At 41.8% G+C, this 19,129-nt stretch overlaps 1 protein-coding gene across 2 annotated transcripts in view; it reads left to right on the forward strand.

The window, feature by feature from the left end:
• The window catches only part of DPYD (dihydropyrimidine dehydrogenase), a 673,084-nt gene that overhangs the window by 182,491 nt on the left and 471,464 nt on the right, over positions 1 to 19,129 (forward strand). For both annotated transcript variants that reach the window (XM_066352595.1, XM_066352596.1), the window contains exons 5-7: positions 1,204 to 1,365; positions 13,489 to 13,685; positions 17,912 to 17,993. In XM_066352595.1, the coding sequence (XP_066208692.1) occupies positions 1,204 to 1,365; positions 13,489 to 13,685; positions 17,912 to 17,993 (441 nt within the window). The remainder of the gene's footprint in view (positions 1 to 1,203; positions 1,366 to 13,488; positions 13,686 to 17,911; positions 17,994 to 19,129) is intronic.

The raw sequence follows: 19,129 nt of genomic DNA on the forward strand, positions 1-19,129 counted from the left end.
AAAGTGCATTAGTTTCATATTGGTAAGTACATTCTGCTATCTCTTTTTTAAAAATGTCTTTTTAGAGCCGTTTTATATTTACGGACAGTACAGAGAATTCCCGTGTACACTTGTAGTTTCTCTTATTATTAATATTGACATTATAGCATTCATTACAATTAACAAAACATTATTTATATATTAGTATTAATTAAGTCTACAGTTTTATTCAGATTTCCTTAATTTTTTTTAACCTAATTCTTCTTTTCTGAAATAGAATTTTGTCTGGAACAATACAGTACATTTATTTAGTTCGCATGTCCCCTTGGGGTCCCCTCACTGACACAATTTCTCAAATGATTCTTATTTTTGAGGTACTTGACAATTTTGAGAATGACTGGTCAGGTCTAAATCTCACTTTCAATTAGAGGAAGAAATGGCCCCAACATACTTAACTTATTAATTATTCTTTACTTAGTCAATAAAGATATATATATATATAGTACAATTTCTGGACAAATTGTATTCCAAAAACTCTGAATAAAATGGATGGGATTCTAAGCTCTTCTGTAAGAGTCCAATGGGCGGTTGGGAGTGGTGACCGGCGAACTCATCACGGTCTGGCCCAGGACCACCTGGGGTACGGGGTGTCGTCTGCATCTCTGATGACTCGTAGGCTTCTGAAAGGTGGTTATCAGCACCGAGTTCATAGTACCTAGTATCCCAGGAAAAGTCAGCTGAAAGGAAGAGGAAGAGGGCCCTGGCTGCTTCTAATTGAGTTAAATGGAGGCTAACCTGAGTGTAACTGTTTTTTCTTTTTCTTTTCTTTTTTTAAAGTATTTTAAGATTTAGGTTTTAAGCTTTTTTAAAGCAATATACTTCACTTACCTTTGTTAAAAATAAAAGGAATTTATGGCAGGATGTAGTTAGATACCTTGTGAGGAAAACCATTTAAAAACATTTATGTTTTAAATTCCAATTTTCCAAACTTGATCAAATGTGCCTTTATTCATATGCCACTTATGGAATGCTCCCAGACGTTAGATACTTTGTCCGCTTTCACTTGACGGTCCCTGATAGTAGACGGGACTGTAAGCTTTGCATCTTCCATGTGTCTTCATCTTCAACCTAGTTACCTAATGGAAAAAAAAAAAAAAAGGAAGTCATAATTTGAGTGTTTAAGATACCTTTGTGACATACTACAATTTTATTTTCTTTTGGCAGAACTATTATGGAGCCGCTAAGATGATATTTTCAGACAACCCACTTGGTCTGACCTGTGGAATGGTGTGTCCGACCTCCGATCTTTGTGTGGGTGGATGCAATCTGTGTGCCACTGAGGAGGGACCGATTAATATTGGGGGGTTGCAGCAGTTTGCTACTGAGGTAAGATGCACATATTGTCCCCATTATGGCATAAAAATGTTAAGGTAGCTTTAATCCTTGGTGCTTTGTGGATATCCAACATATTTAGTGTGATAATACAGCTAAAGTGTGTGTGTGTGTGTGTGTGTGTTTTGTGCCATAAACAGTAATTTTATTCCACAACTTGACTACGAAGAATGAAATTTTCCAAAACCATATGTCAAGCTAATTGCAACCCTAGAAGATTATTAAAATACTTTGACTGAAAGTTACATAAATCAGAGGATCTGAAAATAGAATTTATTCATTAACGTTACACTGGAGTGTTTCGAAAGGACCCCATTATGAAAAGGCTGTCCTGCTTAACTGATTCTTTTCCCTGAAATTCTCTTTTAGTCTTTACAGCTTGAAATAACACATCGGTATTACGTTGTAATATGTAGTGAGTCATATAGAGGTTAGGGAATTTTTAAAATCCCTGAAACCGAGTAATATTCATTAACATTATATGTGGTCATCAACTTAAAGATGTGGAGTTACCTGTTTATTTTAGAAGTTTGGATCGTGGCTTTCTCTCTGACGAATCCTTTGTAAATGTGTTCAATTCTCTGGTGTATCTGAGCCCTTTGGGGGCCTCTGGTTGGGAAGTCAGCTACCCGGTCAGTTCCCATGCATCATTTAAATGATCAGCTTATCTGAAGTTTACAGTAAGATTTTGTAATCCTTGGGGTCCAATTGGCTAAAAGGGCAAATTAAAAGCCTGTCAACACTAGATATTTAGTGAACGACTTCGCTGTCTGGTTTTGTCCATTGAAACACAAACGTCTTCTTTCTTTTTTAGGACCCTTCCCATAATATCCCTCCAGCTTAAGTCTCACTGTGCTTTTAGTAATAAATCAGGGTTATGCCCTCCTGCTCTCTGACAGGTTAATTCGAAGGAAGGGCTCCTGGGAAGGAGAAAATAGAAGCAATTTGAGGCTGTGAGTTGTTGCAATAAATTCTAGGATTTAATTCTTTTCTTACCAAATTCAGAATTGCATTAGGATTACCTGACCAGCGCAAGGTATAATCTTTACAACCTGAGAAAAGCCTTAGTTGATGGAGAAGATTCCCGTGAATTCTCTCCCACATCTTTCTTCGGGGACCCACCGTCCCTTCGTTTTCACCAGGACAAGCTTGCGAGAGACCATGGTCAGCGGAAGGTCACCCAGTATATACATGAATGAACACTGCATTTCAAAACAAAGTGAGTCGCAGTAATACTGTGGGTCTTGCAGTGACCGGGGTGAGAAGAGGGTGAGAGAGACAGCACTCCCTCTGAGAACTCTCACTCAGTTTTAATGGGGTCCTCGCCACCACCTTTCCAAAGCAAAGTCTCCTTATTTCAGACAGAGCGTAGATGAGAACCGCATTACGTGCCTTTTAAGTGTATCATAGCCTTGAGAACAGGAATACGTTTTTCTGTTTCATTCCCATTCTGCTTTGTGGAACTGCAGGTCTGAATCTCTCTTTTAAATCCTAAATAAAAATCTCCCAGGGAAACTATGTTGAACAGCTTTCCACTCACTTTGACGGTGTCCGCTTAAGGCAGGTTATTCTAGAAAGTTCTATCTTCTCTAAGTCAGAGGGCAGTGCGCTTAAATTTACCCACTGTCAAAGTTGTCGTGAAGATAAGCCAAACGTAAGCAATGTGCTGATTTACTGCCAATGAAAAGAAGTCTGGTGTGCAAAACACTATCATTCTTTCGAACTATTATTTTTTTCTTTTTATAGAATTTATTGGAGTGGCACTGGTTAAGAGAATTATGCAGGTGTCAGGTGCGCAATTCTGTGACACATCTCCGTACTATAGTGTGTTCGCCACCCCAGGTCCAGTCTGTCCATCACCATGTCTCACCCCCACAAGTCCCTCCCACTTCTCTGTCCATCACCATGTCTCACCCCACAAGTCCCTCCCACTTCTCTGTCCATCACCATGTCTCACCCCCACAAGTCCCTCCCACTTCTCTGTCCATCACCATGTCTCACCCCCACAAGTCCCTCCCACTTCTCTGTCCATCACCATGTCTCACCCCACAAGTCCCTCCCACTTCTCTGTCCATCACCATGTCTCACCCCCACAAGTCCCTCCCACTTCTCTGTCCATCACCATGTCTCACTCCCACAAGTCCCTCCCACTTCTCTGTCCATCACCATGTCTCACCCCCACAAGTCCCTCCCACTTCTCCTCTACAGACTATTGAACTATTGATACCAGTACTTAAGTCAAAGCAGAACATGACGCCAATGATTTTCTGTTTGGGTTGTTTGATGAAACGATGATTGATTTTTGACCTTTAGAGAAATAGAATTCTATTTTTCAACCAAATTAAGTAAAGGTTAGGAAAACAGACTAACACGGTGCCAATATTCTTTCAGAACTGTTTTTTTTTCCCTCTACCTTCTAAGTGCTTTTCTAAAAAGTCTCAACACTGTAGTCTTCTGACATTGTGGGTTAAATCCACACCGTATTCTTCTTCATTTGAACCTGGGCATGTGATTTGGAGGGGACCCTCGGGGAAGGAAGGAAGTCACACAAAGGGACAGCCTGGGGTAGAATCCGGAGACCGGCGGCTACTTTTTTTTTTTGTCTGCGTTGTCACTCGTATTTAGTCCTGTGCTCGCCCTGCATCGGCAGAGACCTTGCTTCAGACAAAGTAAACTATATACATAGATAATTAGCTGCACGCCAGATCCGTTTTCTTCTGCTGACATTCACGAGTAATGGGAGCCATATAGAAAAATGAAAGTGAAAATTCCGAGGCCCGAAGATTGAACTGAAGATGTTAAAATTAACGAGGGCTGGAGGATTGGTATTTAAAACTGCTGCCTTGATTACAGACTTTTAGGAATAGATTAGATTGCGAAAATGATGTCTAAAAGTCGTATTTGTTCTGTGTAGTACTTATTGAATCTATTGTCCGTGGGGCACGGACTGTTACTTTAGTGTTGATGCTTTTAGCCGAGAGTGGAACTGACACATGGATTTCCCGGCTACATCAGGAGACTCACTGAAAAGAGAATCCCTCTCTAGGTTTTTCATGAATTGTGTCTCTCAATACGTTTTTAACGTGACCTCTTGTTTGACATTACCCAGTTCTGGTCTCAGCGTCGTGCACTATTTGTAAAAATAACACCATCATATACTATTTCCATGTATGTCTACATTTTATTGAGTGGACACAGTTGACACCAGTTTGCTCAGTACTTGTAATAAAGTAGAAATACACTGTGAGTGTATTTAAACAGCCAGGTGTTAGGAGACTACACGAAGGAACATTTTATAATTACTTAAATCCCACCAACGTGAATATATTGCTTTACAACAACAACAGTTTGAAGAGTTGTGAATAAAGAGGAAACATGCTTCCCTGAGTGGCTTTGTTATTATTTTAATAGAACGAATACTATTTCTACCATATGTTTATGGAACATGGAGGCCACAAGCAGCCCTCAACTTTGGCCTTGCACGAGTATATTTAAGGAGCATATGGAACCATGTAGAATAATACATAATAGAGTATCGCATGTCTTCTCTCAAATAATATAATTTTGTAGTACATCCCATGTATCATAGAGAAATGGAAACAAAGAAAAAAAATATGTGACATTTTCAAATAATAAGCAGTTATCAAAATAAAATGGGCATAATCTGAAATGTGAGCTTGGACATACTCCCTCTGTATGTTATGTTGACTGCTTTAGAAGTAAGATGATTAAATGAGTGAGGCCCTTTGGAGAGGACATTTGTTAATAGTGAATCCAGTTCAGAAGGCACAAACCAGAACATCCCGGTCAGACAGGCTGGTGTGAGCACCCTGTGTGATAAACTCCCATTAGGGACGGATTCAGTTAATCAACCAAACAGACTGAGCATCGATTAAAACTAAGTGGTATTGTAGACAACGTCGTAACTATAGGTCCTTAGACACATTGTATTTCTTAGGAAATAATGAGAACGAACACCTGAAACTTCACAGCAGACACAGTAAGATGAAACTTCACAGCAGACACAGTAAGACATAGGCGCTCACATCAGCACCCTTGGACTGATAATGCGACCTTCATTAATTTTTGTCACTTGGTTCCGGAAGTGATCAGGTCTTCGTAAAAGGAAACAGATCGGGCAAACCACCCTTGAGACGTGTCAATGAGTTGATGTTTTTCCCATTTTGGACAGGAGGAAACTAAGAATCAAAGTGACTAATATATATATATATATATATATATATATTTTTTTTTTTTTTTTTTTTTTTTTTTTTACATTAAACAAACTCCCGTGGCCCCGGAGGCTGGGTAGGCTCTTAGAACGTGACTATTCCTCACAATAACCCTGTCGGTAAATTCTCTCATCTCCATTTTACGGGAAAGGAATGAGAGGTCCCCTGAGGTTCGTGAACTTCCGGAAGTGTACATACCTATAATAAGGACAGGTCTAGACAGTGACGCCCGCCCCTGCTCTCACTTGTGGGACTTCACAGACTCTCAGCGGGCCCAGGCAGAGTGCCAGGCCCCCAATACAAACTCAGTGTGAGCCCAGGGATGCTGGCGGGATACACACTCAGTGTGAGCCCAGGGATCCTGGCGGGATACACGCTCAGTGTGAGCCCAGGGATGCTGGCGGGATACACGCTCAGTGTGAGCCCAGGGATGCTGGCGGGATACACGCTCAGTGTGAGCCCAGGGATGCTGGCGGGATACACGCTCAGTGTGAGCCCAGGGATGCTGGCGGGATACACGCTCAGTGTGAGCCCAGGGATGCTGGCGGGATACACACTCAGTGTGAGCCCTGGGATCCTGGCGGGATACACACTCAGTGTGAGCCCAGGGATGCTGGCGGGATACAAACTCAGTGTGAGCCCTGGGATGCTGGCGGGATACACACTCAGTGTGAGCCCTGGGATGCTGGCGGGATACACACTCAGTGTGAGCCCAGGGATGCTGGCGGCGGGTGCAGGGGATTCCACCTGCAGGCTCAGCCGCCGGTACCCCGGTCACCGCACCTCACGACTCCCGGAGTGCCGTCTGTACCCCGGTTTCTGATAGCGGGGAAGCAGCTCTGTTGAAATAGGTTGTGGAAGATGGACACACACACTGGGGCCTGGCCGTTTTCTTCGCCGATGCGTGTCGCCAGAAAGCTTTTCTTTTTCAGTTGTTTTTCTTCTGGCCATCATCGGATTGTTGTTTAGCCAGGTTCTGGGTTCTGTGGGGCCCAAGACGATGGCCTTTGTGTTTCTCCTCTAAAAGAATGTCCCTAAAGCACGCCTGTAAAGTTAAATACGCGGCCGTGGAAGGCGTCTGTGGAATAAGCGGCCCTGACGCTGACGCTTGTATCTGGAGTTCTGTTTTAATTTGGAAAGCCGAAGCCTGAGTTTGTGACCCTGGGTCTAGAAACAAATTCAGGAGTGATACAATTTGGCAAACTGCTGGGTCAGCTCTATTAGTTTATGTATCTCACCAAAAACTAAGGCAAGTTGCCACGATAATGAATAATAGCCAACATGTATCACTCACCCCTTGTACCAGTACTTTATAGATAACAGTATGGTCTGCAGAATAGACTAGTGATACTTGACCCTGGTCGAATTGCCCCCAGCCTGCACTATCTCTGAACAAAATTTCTCTATACTACTATTTAAAACAGTATTGTCAATAGTGCGTGAGCACTGTTCATACAAAGCAAGAGTAATTATCTCCGGGAGGAAGGAGATGTGTGTGAAAAATAGACATTAAAGACTAATAAAATCAATAGTTTGTAGCCCGGTGATATGTTGCTCTCGGGAATATAAATGCAAGTGATATCTGTTAGGGCTTGATTTGTGTCTCTGCTTCTGGTTTTAATGCAGTGATTAATAGAAAGGAATGCTGTCTTGATAGATTTCACTAAATATCTGACATTTTTTCTCCAGAAATCTTTAGAAATCTATTAAAAATACTCAGTGCTGGCACAGTGATCGGTAACAGAACTGTAAGACGGAATGAATTGCTAGATGATTTTCATCACAATATTTTAGTTTGCTATAAAACTATTTATTTGTATGTAGAGCTTTAAAATATAAAAGGGTTTTGAACATTTGGGGCAATAACTTTGAAATTGGCCCAAATTGCAGGGCGGTTAGGATTATTCCCTCTTGTATTTTTTTTTCTTTGAATTTGTTTTTATAAGTCCATATAAATATACTCTTGTGGGCAGTTTCGAATGATGGACTTCCATTGATTTGAGTCTGAACAGCTTAAAAAATATGGGCTCTTTTATAAATATATTTTATGACTAGTAGGATAAATAGTATATGTCCACGGTATTGTATCAATATGAATCACACGTAAGACACATGATGTGGTGAGTTAAGATTTGAACCACTCATTTTGCTCCAAAGTATAATGATAAAAGCAATATAAACACTACATAATGAAATTACTGACTGAAGTGAAAAAAAGAAGATAGAAACCTTTTGGGGTCAGAAACGGTCTAGAAATATTCGGCAGTGAACAGAGGACTTGGGCTCTCTCTGCTGGGCAGGCTCTGTAAACCCCCAGAGCTGTTGTGGAGACTGACTGTGGGGGGAGTAAGGACCGAAAGCACCATTCGTAGGAGCACCCCCCCCCCCCGACTCACTCGCCCCCGACAGGAAGTGAGGAAGGTGGGCGCAGCTGCAGTGCAGGGCTGGGCTTACGGGAAGCCGCAGAGGGAGGTAGGGAGCGCGCCCAGTGTGTGGGGCGTGTGTCTGCTGGCACGGTCACTTGCTTCGGTGCCATCTCTAAGTCTCACCTGGGGACTGGGGCTCCGGGCTTCCAGTAAGGAGCCTGGTTCTGCCCTTGGGGAGAGGGCTGGGGGCTGGGGGGTGACCACTACGCACTTGATACAGGAAGCAAGAGGGTAAGAAAAACGTGACTCAGAGTAAGCCTGAAACAGAAAGTTCGAAATGCCATCAGAAAAGCTAATGCTGCAAAAGATTCACCCCATTGATGGTTTTATCCTAATGCATCACAAATAGTAGCATAATTAGGTCTTTAAAATAAAAGGCATATAGCCCTGGTCAGGTAGCTCAGTTGGTTAGAGCATCATCCCCTTACACCAAGGTTACGAGTTTGATCCCTGGTCGGGGCACATGCAGGAATCAACCAGTGAATGCATAAATGAGTGGACAACAAATCAATGTTTTTCTTTCCTTGTAAAATCAATAAATTGGAAAAAAATTTAAATAGGCATAAAATAAGTTTAAATCATAAAATAAACAATAATGAGTCTGGTTTGAAAATTAGTTGATAAAAAATACTCATTGAAATGAAAGTATCAATAACAGGTTTGGTTTTTGAACTGGAGATGGACACAGATGCAATTGGTGAACCAAAAAAAAAAAAAAAAAGAAAGCAGGGCTGAGAAATTCAAGCAGAGTGCAGTAAAGAGATGGAGAGGAATGAAAAGTATAACAGAGTATTTGAGAAGCTTAAGAGGCTCCAACATATGTATGAAAAAAGTTTCCGAAGTAGAGATGGAAAGATTGGCTGAAAAGGAACAATAGCAAAAAACAGCCTGAAAGACGTTTTGATGGAGAAGTTTCCAGAAGGAAAGGAAAGATGTGTGTCTGTCACCCGGACCCGGGGCTGTAATATGGTGAAATGCTGAGGATGACAGAGGAATAGGAGCTTCCAGAAAAGGATAAAAGGAATGACTTTAAAACCAAATGACAGTCAGCCTGGCCCGAGACTTGTCACCGGCATCCACAGATGTCAGAAGTCAAGAGCCCAGTCTGTGTAAAGGGCCGCTCTTTCTCTTTTAACCATAAGGATGTTAATCAAGATATTTTCCAGGCTTTCTACGTCTCTGGTCACTTATCACTCCCCTTGGCTTAGTTATTCTTTCATACGAATGAAACAGACTTGCGATGAGAGACAGAGAGAGAGAGAGAAAGAGGCAGAAGCAACCACGAACAAAGAAACCAGCAACATATGTGGGCCTATAATTAAATAGTAGACATGAGTTTTTTGTTTGTTTTACAGAGTCAGAGAGAGGGATAGACAGGGACAGACAGGAATGAAGAGAGATGAGAAGCATCAATCATTTGTTTTTCATTGAGACACCTTAGTTGTTCATTGATTGCTTTCTCATATGTGCCTTAACCATGGGCCTTCAGCAGACCGAATAACCCCTTGCTTGAGCCAGTGACCTTGGGTCCAAGCTGGTGAGCTTTTGCTCAAACCAGATGAGCCTGTGCTCAAGCTGGTGACCTTGGGGTCTCGAACCTGGGTCCTCTGCATCCCAGTCCGAGGCTCTATCCACTGCGCTACCACCTGCTCAGGCTAGACATGAGTTTTTATGTCATACTGAAGGTGTCTGAGGCGGGATCGGGAGTAGAGTGGGCAGTTGAGTGTTGGCCAGTTGAGGGGACGAGAGAAAAGCACTTTCCCAATGAGCGAAAGGTCAGGGGTCGCAGGCCAATGCTGCAGCAGACTGCCTGGCCTGTGGTGGCACAGTGGTTGAAGCGTCGACCTGGGACGCTGAGGTCACTGGTTCGAAACCCTGGTAAGGACACATATGAAAGCTGATGATTCCTGCTCCTCCCTCCCTTCTCTCTCTCTCTCTCTCTCTCTCTCTCTCTCTCTCTCCCCCCCCCCTCTAAAATGAATAAATAAAATCTTAAAAATAACAAAAAAACAACAGCTATTGAAGAGGCCACTCAAGGACACTGGGTTGTAGGGCTGAGGAAGAACTCTCTTTCCTGCCCGGGTGACAGTTAGTTACTTATTTGTTGCAGACGGCCCCTGGCATTCAGGAATTTTGAAATGCATTAAAATCCTGCTGGAGGCAGACTGGGTGGTAGAATTCTAATGTCCCTGGGGTGACGGATGGGGGGAAGGGCCCTCTGGTTACTTCCAGCCCAGAGGGAGGGCCACGTGGTAAGTGAAGAATGGCATCCACCTGCCAGCTCAGTGCCCAGAAGGTAGTCAGTGCTCCCCTGTTGGTAGCTGACAGTCTCAATGGTGGGAAACCAAGTAGTACTAATAAGCCCCCAGCTCCCTGCTTCAGGGCGAGGTGGGGGCCGGCTCCTTGCTTTTGATAATGGAGCACTGGTTATATGGCTGCGTCTATAAAGGTTGGTTATGAAATGCTGATGAAAAATTAAATAATCTGCCCATAGTCCAAGTGCCACAGCATTGGCAGGAAGGGGACCCTTTTAAGAGTTTATGAATGGGAAGTACTTTAATGGGTCAGAAGATCTCCTTCCTCTTAACACAAGTCACAGAATAGCGTGGGCAGGGAAGCAGAGGTCACTTCCTTGTTTTGCAAACGCTTCATTAACACTTGATTGTTTGTAAATTTAACATTTATTAAGGATAGCAACCAGCCTTTGTTGTCAATAATAGGTGGGCTTTTATAATCCTGAGAGTCTTAGGAAAGAAACACTGATGCAATACTTCTTTTTCAGTCAACCATTTCCTATTGAAATCATATACGCCTAGAATAATTTCCTGTTGAAAGTCACTAAGAAAATTTGACAGCAACAGTGTTGAAGGGTTCAGGCTCTGGGGTCCAACAGCCTTGAGATTAAACTCCTTTGTATGTGGCCGGGGCCACCGTTTCCTCGTCTGGAGAATGGAGACAAAAATTGTAGTTTTATTGGCAGGACGGTTGAAGAGGAAACGAGACTGCTCACAAAATTGAGGGGATACTTTATTGCTTCCTATTCATTTTGCAGTATGCCCTAATGCTTCTCAAAAAATTGAGGGGATATTTTATCGCTTCATATGCATTCTGAAGTATCTCCTAAATATATAGAGACTCAGCATGAAGTCAGGTGCAAGCTGTGTGCACTGTAGGTATAGGTCTCCTTATTGGGGGGGGAGGGATGATGCATCCTGGGTACACTTCCCCGCCAACACCTCTTTTACTGCTGCCAGCACATTTTCTTTCTGCACGTGTCTTTATTTCACCTTCACATTTGAGGGACGCTTTCCTTCTGAATAGAATTCCTTCTGAAGGTCTTCTCTTTCATTGCTCAAAAAACAACTCTGCCATTTTCCCTACTTCTGACCTCCCTCCGTCCTTTGGAGGGCAAAGCTGTCATAGGCTTGGCGGCTCGCGGACGGTCCTGGGTCTTTTGTCCTGGGCTGTTGTCAGGGCTTTCTCTCTCTGCCCTGGGTTTGCCGCACTTTGGGGTGGGCCAGAGCTTCTGTATACGGGGCCTCCAGTCAGGGTTTAAAGCTTCTTGGACTTGTGCCTTGATGTCTTTCATTCGTTTGAAAGCAGGGAAGTTCTTGGCCTGTGTTCCTTGCAGATGTTGCTTTCGCCTCCTTCTCTCTCTCCTGTCCTTTTGCGGACGTCGGTGACGCGTACAGCTGACCTGCTACGTTGTCCTTCTGGTCTCGCTCCTCACGCTGGGGCCTGGATTGATGTGACTCACCTACCACCTTCAGTGCACTAGCCCTTTTATGCTCGCCGGCCCCATCTGCTGTTAAAAACCTGCACTTAGATTTCCATTCTAATGTTGCGCTTTCTTTTTCTTCTAGAAGGTCTTTTATTTTTCAGCCCATGACAGTTTCCTGGAAAAGTTCACATTCTCATTATGTATCGTTTGAACGTACTTATTATCATAGTCATTCAGAAGTCTGTGTCTGTGAGCTAACTCCACGTCTTGGATTCCACGCGCGTCTCATCCTATTGTGTTAGTTGGCGGAAGGTTTTAGCGTTTTAGTGGTGAGCAGGCCTGTAGGTTTTTGATCAGAAACCAGTGAGGGCCACTCACCTTCGTTCAGAACAGGGACCGAGCCGAGTCAGGCTGGGTGGCCTGTCTACTGTGGTTTCTCCCCACGAGGGAGGGTAGCCTCCGCCCGTCCCCGCCGCCTGCGGGGCTGTTCACCGCGGCTCTGGTCTTTGTTTCCTCCCGACCAGCAGAGGACAGAACGCCCCCCGGGGCTTGGCGGAGAGTTTCCCTTCAAATTCTTCGCCTTTTGTCCTGTGCAGTTGAAGAACGAAGCTCACTTTTCTGCACTCTCTTCTGCTTCCGGTTTCTGAACTCTCCCGTCCCCAAGGCTCCGCGTGGCTGTGGTCTCAGGGGACTGCTCACACCTCCCTGGCTGCGTGCCTTCCGAGCCGCGGCGCTGTGCCTGTCATTTCCCGTCTCTGCTGCGCCCTTCCTCCGAGGTCCCGGCCGGTCTCAGCCGGCTTGCTTCCGGCGCTCCCTGATGCCGCGGACAGAGTTTTGAAATGTGATCCTGCAAAAGCTGATCTATGATCACGAGAAGCTGATGTCAACAGATTATGCTCTGTGTTCCGTGAGCCACATTCGTGCTGTCTACCGGTAGCGCAAGAGTCACGTCTGTTTAAAAAAAAATACCTAGAACATAGCGTTTATTAAGTGACATGGGCATGTGTGTTCCTCTATGACAGGGGTCCCCAAACTTTTTACACAGGGGGCCAATTCACTGTCCCTCAGACCGTTGGAGGGCTGGACTATAAAAAAACTATGAACAAATCCCTATGCACACTGCACATATCTTATTTTAAAGTAAAAATACAAAACGGGAACAAATACAATATTTAAAATAAAGAACAAGTAAATTTAAATCAACAAACTGACCAGTTTTTCAATGGGAACTATGCTCCTCTCACTGACCACCAATGAAAGAGGTGCCTCTTCTGGAAGTGCGGCGGGGGCCGGATAAATGGCTTCAGGGGGCTGTATGCAGCCCGTTGGCCGTAGTTTGGGGACCCCTGCTCTATGACATACTCTGACTCAAGGAACAAACATCCTGGTAGCTAATGTGGAAATGTGACCCAGATGCATTGGTAAGTGGCCATGTTAGAGGCATATGAACTCTGCTCAGAGGAAAAGCGCTCAACCTGTGCGTGGAGGTGAGTGTGTGGAGGGAGGGGTGAAATGAACTAGAAACGCTTCCTGTGGGAGGTCTGAACCTAGAAAGGAATTTCAGAGACTGAGAAGTTGGTCAGCCTAACTTGTCACCTATTGGACCCAAAACAGCCTCTAAGAGAGCATACTGCTTGCTTCTATTAAAGACACAAATGCCTTTGAAACATTAAAAAAAAAATGTTTGATGTAAAGGTTAGTTTAAATATTTGAACCCTGGCCATTGATTTCTCCACAGGTGTTCAAGGCAATGAATCTACCCCAAATCAGGAATCCTTCTCTGCCTCCTCCGAAAGAGATGCCCGAAGCCTATTCTGCAAAGATCGCTCTTTTTGGGGCCGGACCTGCAAGTATCAGTTGTGCTTCCTTTCTGGCTCGATTAGGCTACTCTGACATCACCATATTTGAGAAACAACAGTATGTCGGTGGTTTAAGGTAATGACCACTTTCTTTCATGTTTATAGTATCAGAAATCATGGGGTGGTGGGGAGGGAGAGAATCAAGTATGATTCATGTTGTTTCATAATCGTATAGGAACTTCAGTCTCACAGATGGTATTTTAAGTGTTCTTTTTCTCCAAATGCTCAAATTTTGATTTTGTTACTCAGTTTGAATTCGCAGTTGGCGTTCAGCAATATTTATTTTAAATTTTATCTGTCTCATTCTGTGAATTTAAGAGAGAGCTCAGCAAAATATTTTATGGATAGAGAGACCAATCATATGAAAAACTTATTTTCATCTCTCCTTTAATGGCGATCTATCTGGAAATTATGGAAATTAAAGATGAGGAAAACCTTCGCTCTAAAGAATATTGGGCAATTCATCTTGTTATGTAACAGACCAGTTGTCCTGCTGACATATTTTCAGTTTAGTCTCTTAAGTTTTTGCATTTGATTATGTAAGAGTCTACTAAAAATGTTCCATTTTAATGTACATCCATGCAATTTATCTCGTAAATAGTGTAAGTGTAAAAAATAGTGTTGAGTTTTAAGTGATATGAGTATTATATACCAAGATTCATTTACATGGTCTTTTTTTACTTCCATGAAGAGTAATAGATTAAAAATGGGACATATTCACTTTGTATCAATGACTTTGAGGTACTCAAGCTGAGCCTAGAAATCGGATAGAGTTTACTTTACTTAAAATATATGGAACTCTATGGAGGCCATAGGTTACATTGACGATCATAAAATTAAAATGTGTTATAAGTTAGGAGTGACTGTTGCTTAAAATATTTGGTGTGAAAGTGAGAAGTATTTGGATGGTAAGTTAATAATGTTACTAATTATCATTATTTTCTCTGTCTTTCATCAGAAAATCATGGATTATAAAATAGAACCATTTTGCATACCTGTTGCTATACTTTGCATTTAAATTTTTATTTTATTTTTTGTATTTTTCTGAAGTTGGAAACGGGGAGGCAGTCAGACAGACTCCTGCATGCACCCAACCGGGATCCACCCGGCATGCCCACCAGGGGGCGATGCTCTGCCCATCTGGGGCGTTGCTCTGTTGCAACCAGAGCCATTCTAGTGCCTGAGGCAGAGGCCATGGAGCCATCCTCAGCGCCCAGGCCAACTCTGCTTCAGTGGAGCCTTGGCTGCGGGAGGGGAAGAGAGAGACAGAGAGGAAGGAGAGGGGGAAGGGTGGAGAAGCAGATGGCTGCCTCTCCTGTGTGCCCTGGCTGGGAATCGAACCTGGGACTCCTGCACACCAGGCCGACGCTCTACCACTGAGCCAACCAGCCAGGGCCTGCATTTAAATTTTGATGGCTACTGAGCTATTATTTAAACAACACATTTTTCATATTTAATAATCCCAAAGAATAAACTTAATCAAGCTATGGCAAAAATTTGTGCTATTCTTGATGTTTTCTGTCACCAAAAAATGTGTGTTGATAAATGTATCAATTCTAATATTGGTCAAATAGCAATATGCTAACACAAAGATAAACTTGCACTAATATAAAACCATTTGACTGAATCATGAAGCAAAAATCTTACATAATGGGAAGACCCATAAAAAGTATGTATGAAGCATAAACTGAAGGAAAATTAACCTGATTGTCAGGAAATAATTACTTTTTTATATTGATGTTTCGCCACTATGAGTTTTGAGGGTTTGCACATATTTTACAAATTTCTTTATCCTGGAAAGTAAAATGCCTAATATATTACTTAGCTGGAATGCGTTAAACCATCTTTTATAATGGCGTTTTACTGTAGCTTTATTAATTAGGAGAAACGTAATGTATCAGCAATAGAGGTATATAAGCATTGTGCATCTTTTTCAATTATACACATCAATGAATATATGAGCTAATTTAAAAAATGTGAACCTAATTGCCGTATACGCTAGTAGACTAGGAACAATCTTTTTTGCTCCGTAGTTGCGTTTACACAAGACGCCAATGATGGGACGAGCCCGGCTTGTGAGTTCTGTGTTGACAGTTTTGGTAGCTGCACAATAGATGTTTCTAAATCACAAAAATTGACACTAACCTTGTGTTTTTATGTATTTGCTGAACATTTTCTAGTGGGACAGATTACCCTACATTAATACCCAAACATGTTTTTATTATTTTTTTAAAGTTATTTCTTGATTTACTTTCTTTCCTTTTTGCCTTCGAATCTTCCCGGTGCCTGGGGACAGTGTGAAGCGTTGAATCGGTCTCCTCTGGACCGTCCCATGGGAGAGGCATTGTGTGTCCCTGTTACAGGATTATAAATACCGACAGTGGGATCCCACCAGAATTACAACCACAAAGCTGTTCTGTTCATTTATTTTTCTTACTTACAGATGTCTCTCGTTCTCCTGTGCCTTCCAAGTGGCTAAAAAAGATTGAATTAGCTTTGTATTTGAAATCAATTACTTAAAGAGGTGATGTCCAGTTTTATCTTTCCTTTTCCTTTTCATCCAAATAGATTCTTTTATCGCCGGTAAATTGGGGTCCCAGGTACTTTTTACAGATTCACCAGAGTTGGTGAAAGAGACTCAGAACTTAGTCCTTATTGAGTTGAATATAACCGGTGATTATTTTTGATGCTGCAACAAAGGGATAAAATAATCGGTGGTTTTGCTTTTCTCCGACTGTGGCTTCTCTTTCTTTCTTTCTCTCTTTCTTTTTCTTTCTTTCTTTCTTTCTTTCTTTCTTTCTTTCTTTCTTTCTTTCTTTCTTTCTTTCTTTCTTTTTTTTTTCAGGTCATGCGTTAGAAGGGTTAAAGGGCTTGATATTTTAAGGACAGAGATAAAGACGGTGTTCGTAGACTTAAAGTGTTCATATGTGTATATCTATACTTTCTGATTTTGTTTTTCGCTTATAAAAAACAAATGCACGTAAGTGATGACATTGTTGTCAGGTAGAAGAGTCGGGGCACCGGCTTCCTCTGCGGCGATTATTTATTAATTTTACAATTTAATCCCTGTAAAGTCTGCATATCTCTCTCCTTACACATACTGCATTCCATTATAACTGTCTGTTTTCGGACCTTTTCCAGCCAGAAGGAGAACTTATTGGACCTGGGAATTTGATTAAATTCACCATCCAATCACAGTAGCCAATAACACTGTGCCTGGTACTTTGTAAATGCTTGTGAAATGAAAATAAATAAATAAATAAATAAATAAATAAATAAATAAACGAAAGGTAAATGAATAAATGAAAAATATATTCAGAAACACACGTCAGCTTCTTATTATTGCAAAACATTGAAAAGTTCACTTTGATTACCTTTAAATTCTCTAAATTAGCATAGTATTTAAGCGACTATATTTTAGGAATCTGTTTTTTTCTTTAAGAGCAGAGAGTGAAGCAGTTCTGATATTACGTTTGGCTATCTCCTTTTAGGACATTTACTGCTTCCATAGAGGAGGAAGGCTTTACTACTCTGGTAATATCCTAAGCAGCACAGTCATACAAAGTTACCAATCTGAATCTGAACAAGCTAGCTCAGTGATTGTCAACCTTTTCCATCTCATGGCACACATAAACCAATTATGAAAATTCTGCGGCACACCCAAAATACCTATTTTTGGCCAATCTGACCAAAAAAAAGTGTAATTTTGATTCATTCACACTGAATGGTTTTTGTCGCGTTGGCTGTTGTGATTTTTAATTTGACCATCTAAGGGAAAAGAGGTCAGTGCCCCTGACTAAACAGTCAGGTATTGCACGTTTCAATAATTCTTACTGCGCACTAGTATGCTGTTGCACACAGGTCAAAAATCGCTGAGCTAGAGGTATATCTATAGAATATATGTGAATGTATGTATACATGTATATTAAACGTTATCTATACTTACAACTAGTTTTTGGAATTTAAGGTTGTGTCTTAGGAATTTCTTATTCAAGTGTTTGTAGATAATAAACTTAACAGTATTGGAAATGTTTTTGACCAATGGTCTGTTTACTATTATTTGTTTTGCATTGTTTGCATTTATTCATTTTCACATCAATGTCTACTGGAGCCCATATACTATTTTATCACGCATATAAAATCATTAAGGTCCTCACTGATCTCATAATATGTGATATGCAGATACCCTTAGAAGTGATACTTGGTCCTTCACTATTGATCAGAAAGGCATGTTGCGTTTTTAAGCTTGGTGATTTTTTTTTTTCTTCTTCAACAAATGCCTCTTCTTCTTCTTCTTTTCAGTACTTCTGAAATCCCTCAGTTCCGGCTGCCGTATGATGTAGTGAATTTTGAGATTGAGCTGATGAAGGACCTTGGTGTGAAGGTAAGCAAAAGGCGTGTGTATTGTTCAAAGAGGAAGGAGGGAGCTCGACACTGCAGATCAACAGCAAAATGCCACCCACTCTGAGAAAGAACAGAAGCCGGTAGATGCCTCTCCTCGCTTAGGGCATCCGTCTGTCTGCTGTCTGCATGCCGCTACCGGGGTAAAGGGCAATCAATAGTTTTCATCCGGCACGCCGGTATGTGATTAATTGCCCGTGAGAAACAAATTCCTGAATTGCTTTAGGGGTTTGGTGCAGCAGATAGAAGGTTTTGGATTCTTTCATCATGTTCTTTCATTTCTTTTTTTCTTTTCGTGCAAGTTGTGTGCGCTCTGAAACGTTCGCATGTCACAATACGAAACATCATTTCTTATGGAGGGGTTATCCCGTTGACTGTATGCGCCATATCAGCAGTGTTAATGCGGTAACCCTTTCTCACTGTAAGCAACACTACACCGGTGGGGTGGAAGCCACAGCTTGGTCATTTTCGTTGCTGTGAGAAATAGATATCGCGGTGTGTTCTTTTGAAATGGTCAGAGAGTTGCCACGTTGAACTTTTAGACTATAGTTTTAGGTCTTCCTGTTGTTTTCTATTATTCTTGACGGGTGTTACCCTCTGGCTCTTCCTTTGAACATATTGCCATGTGTGGTTTCAAAATGTTAATTTTCTATAATAGAGCCAACACAACAGATTGATAAAGTACTGTCATTTACATAATACATTCTGCGAGCGCAGGCACAAAATACTTTGAAAAGTGATTAACAAACTACTCACGGCTCCTGCATGTAGAAATCAAAAATAATCACTGAAAAGGAAAGGCTCCGACCAATATTCTGCACGTTTACACTTTTCATTACATTTTATTTGGCAGTGGTTTGCTGGTGAAACATTTACACATAATCACCGAACAAAATATCTTATAGTAAGAGCACAACTTTATGAAAACTCAGCATTCAAAATAGATGACTTAAGGGTGAATTATTTGCTTTTCAAAAACACATTTTGAAAAGTTCTTTAAATATTTTTCTATGTTGAATACAAGTTTATAACTTAAATCCCGTTTAATAAGGAAATGATTATTTATTGAGACTTCAAACTCATATATTAGGTGTCAAAGATTGAAGATTAATGAGAAAT

This window comes from Saccopteryx leptura, chromosome 11, assembly GCF_036850995.1.
Source record: "Saccopteryx leptura isolate mSacLep1 chromosome 11, mSacLep1_pri_phased_curated, whole genome shotgun sequence".
Classification (NCBI taxonomy): domain Eukaryota; kingdom Metazoa; phylum Chordata; class Mammalia; order Chiroptera; family Emballonuridae; genus Saccopteryx; species Saccopteryx leptura.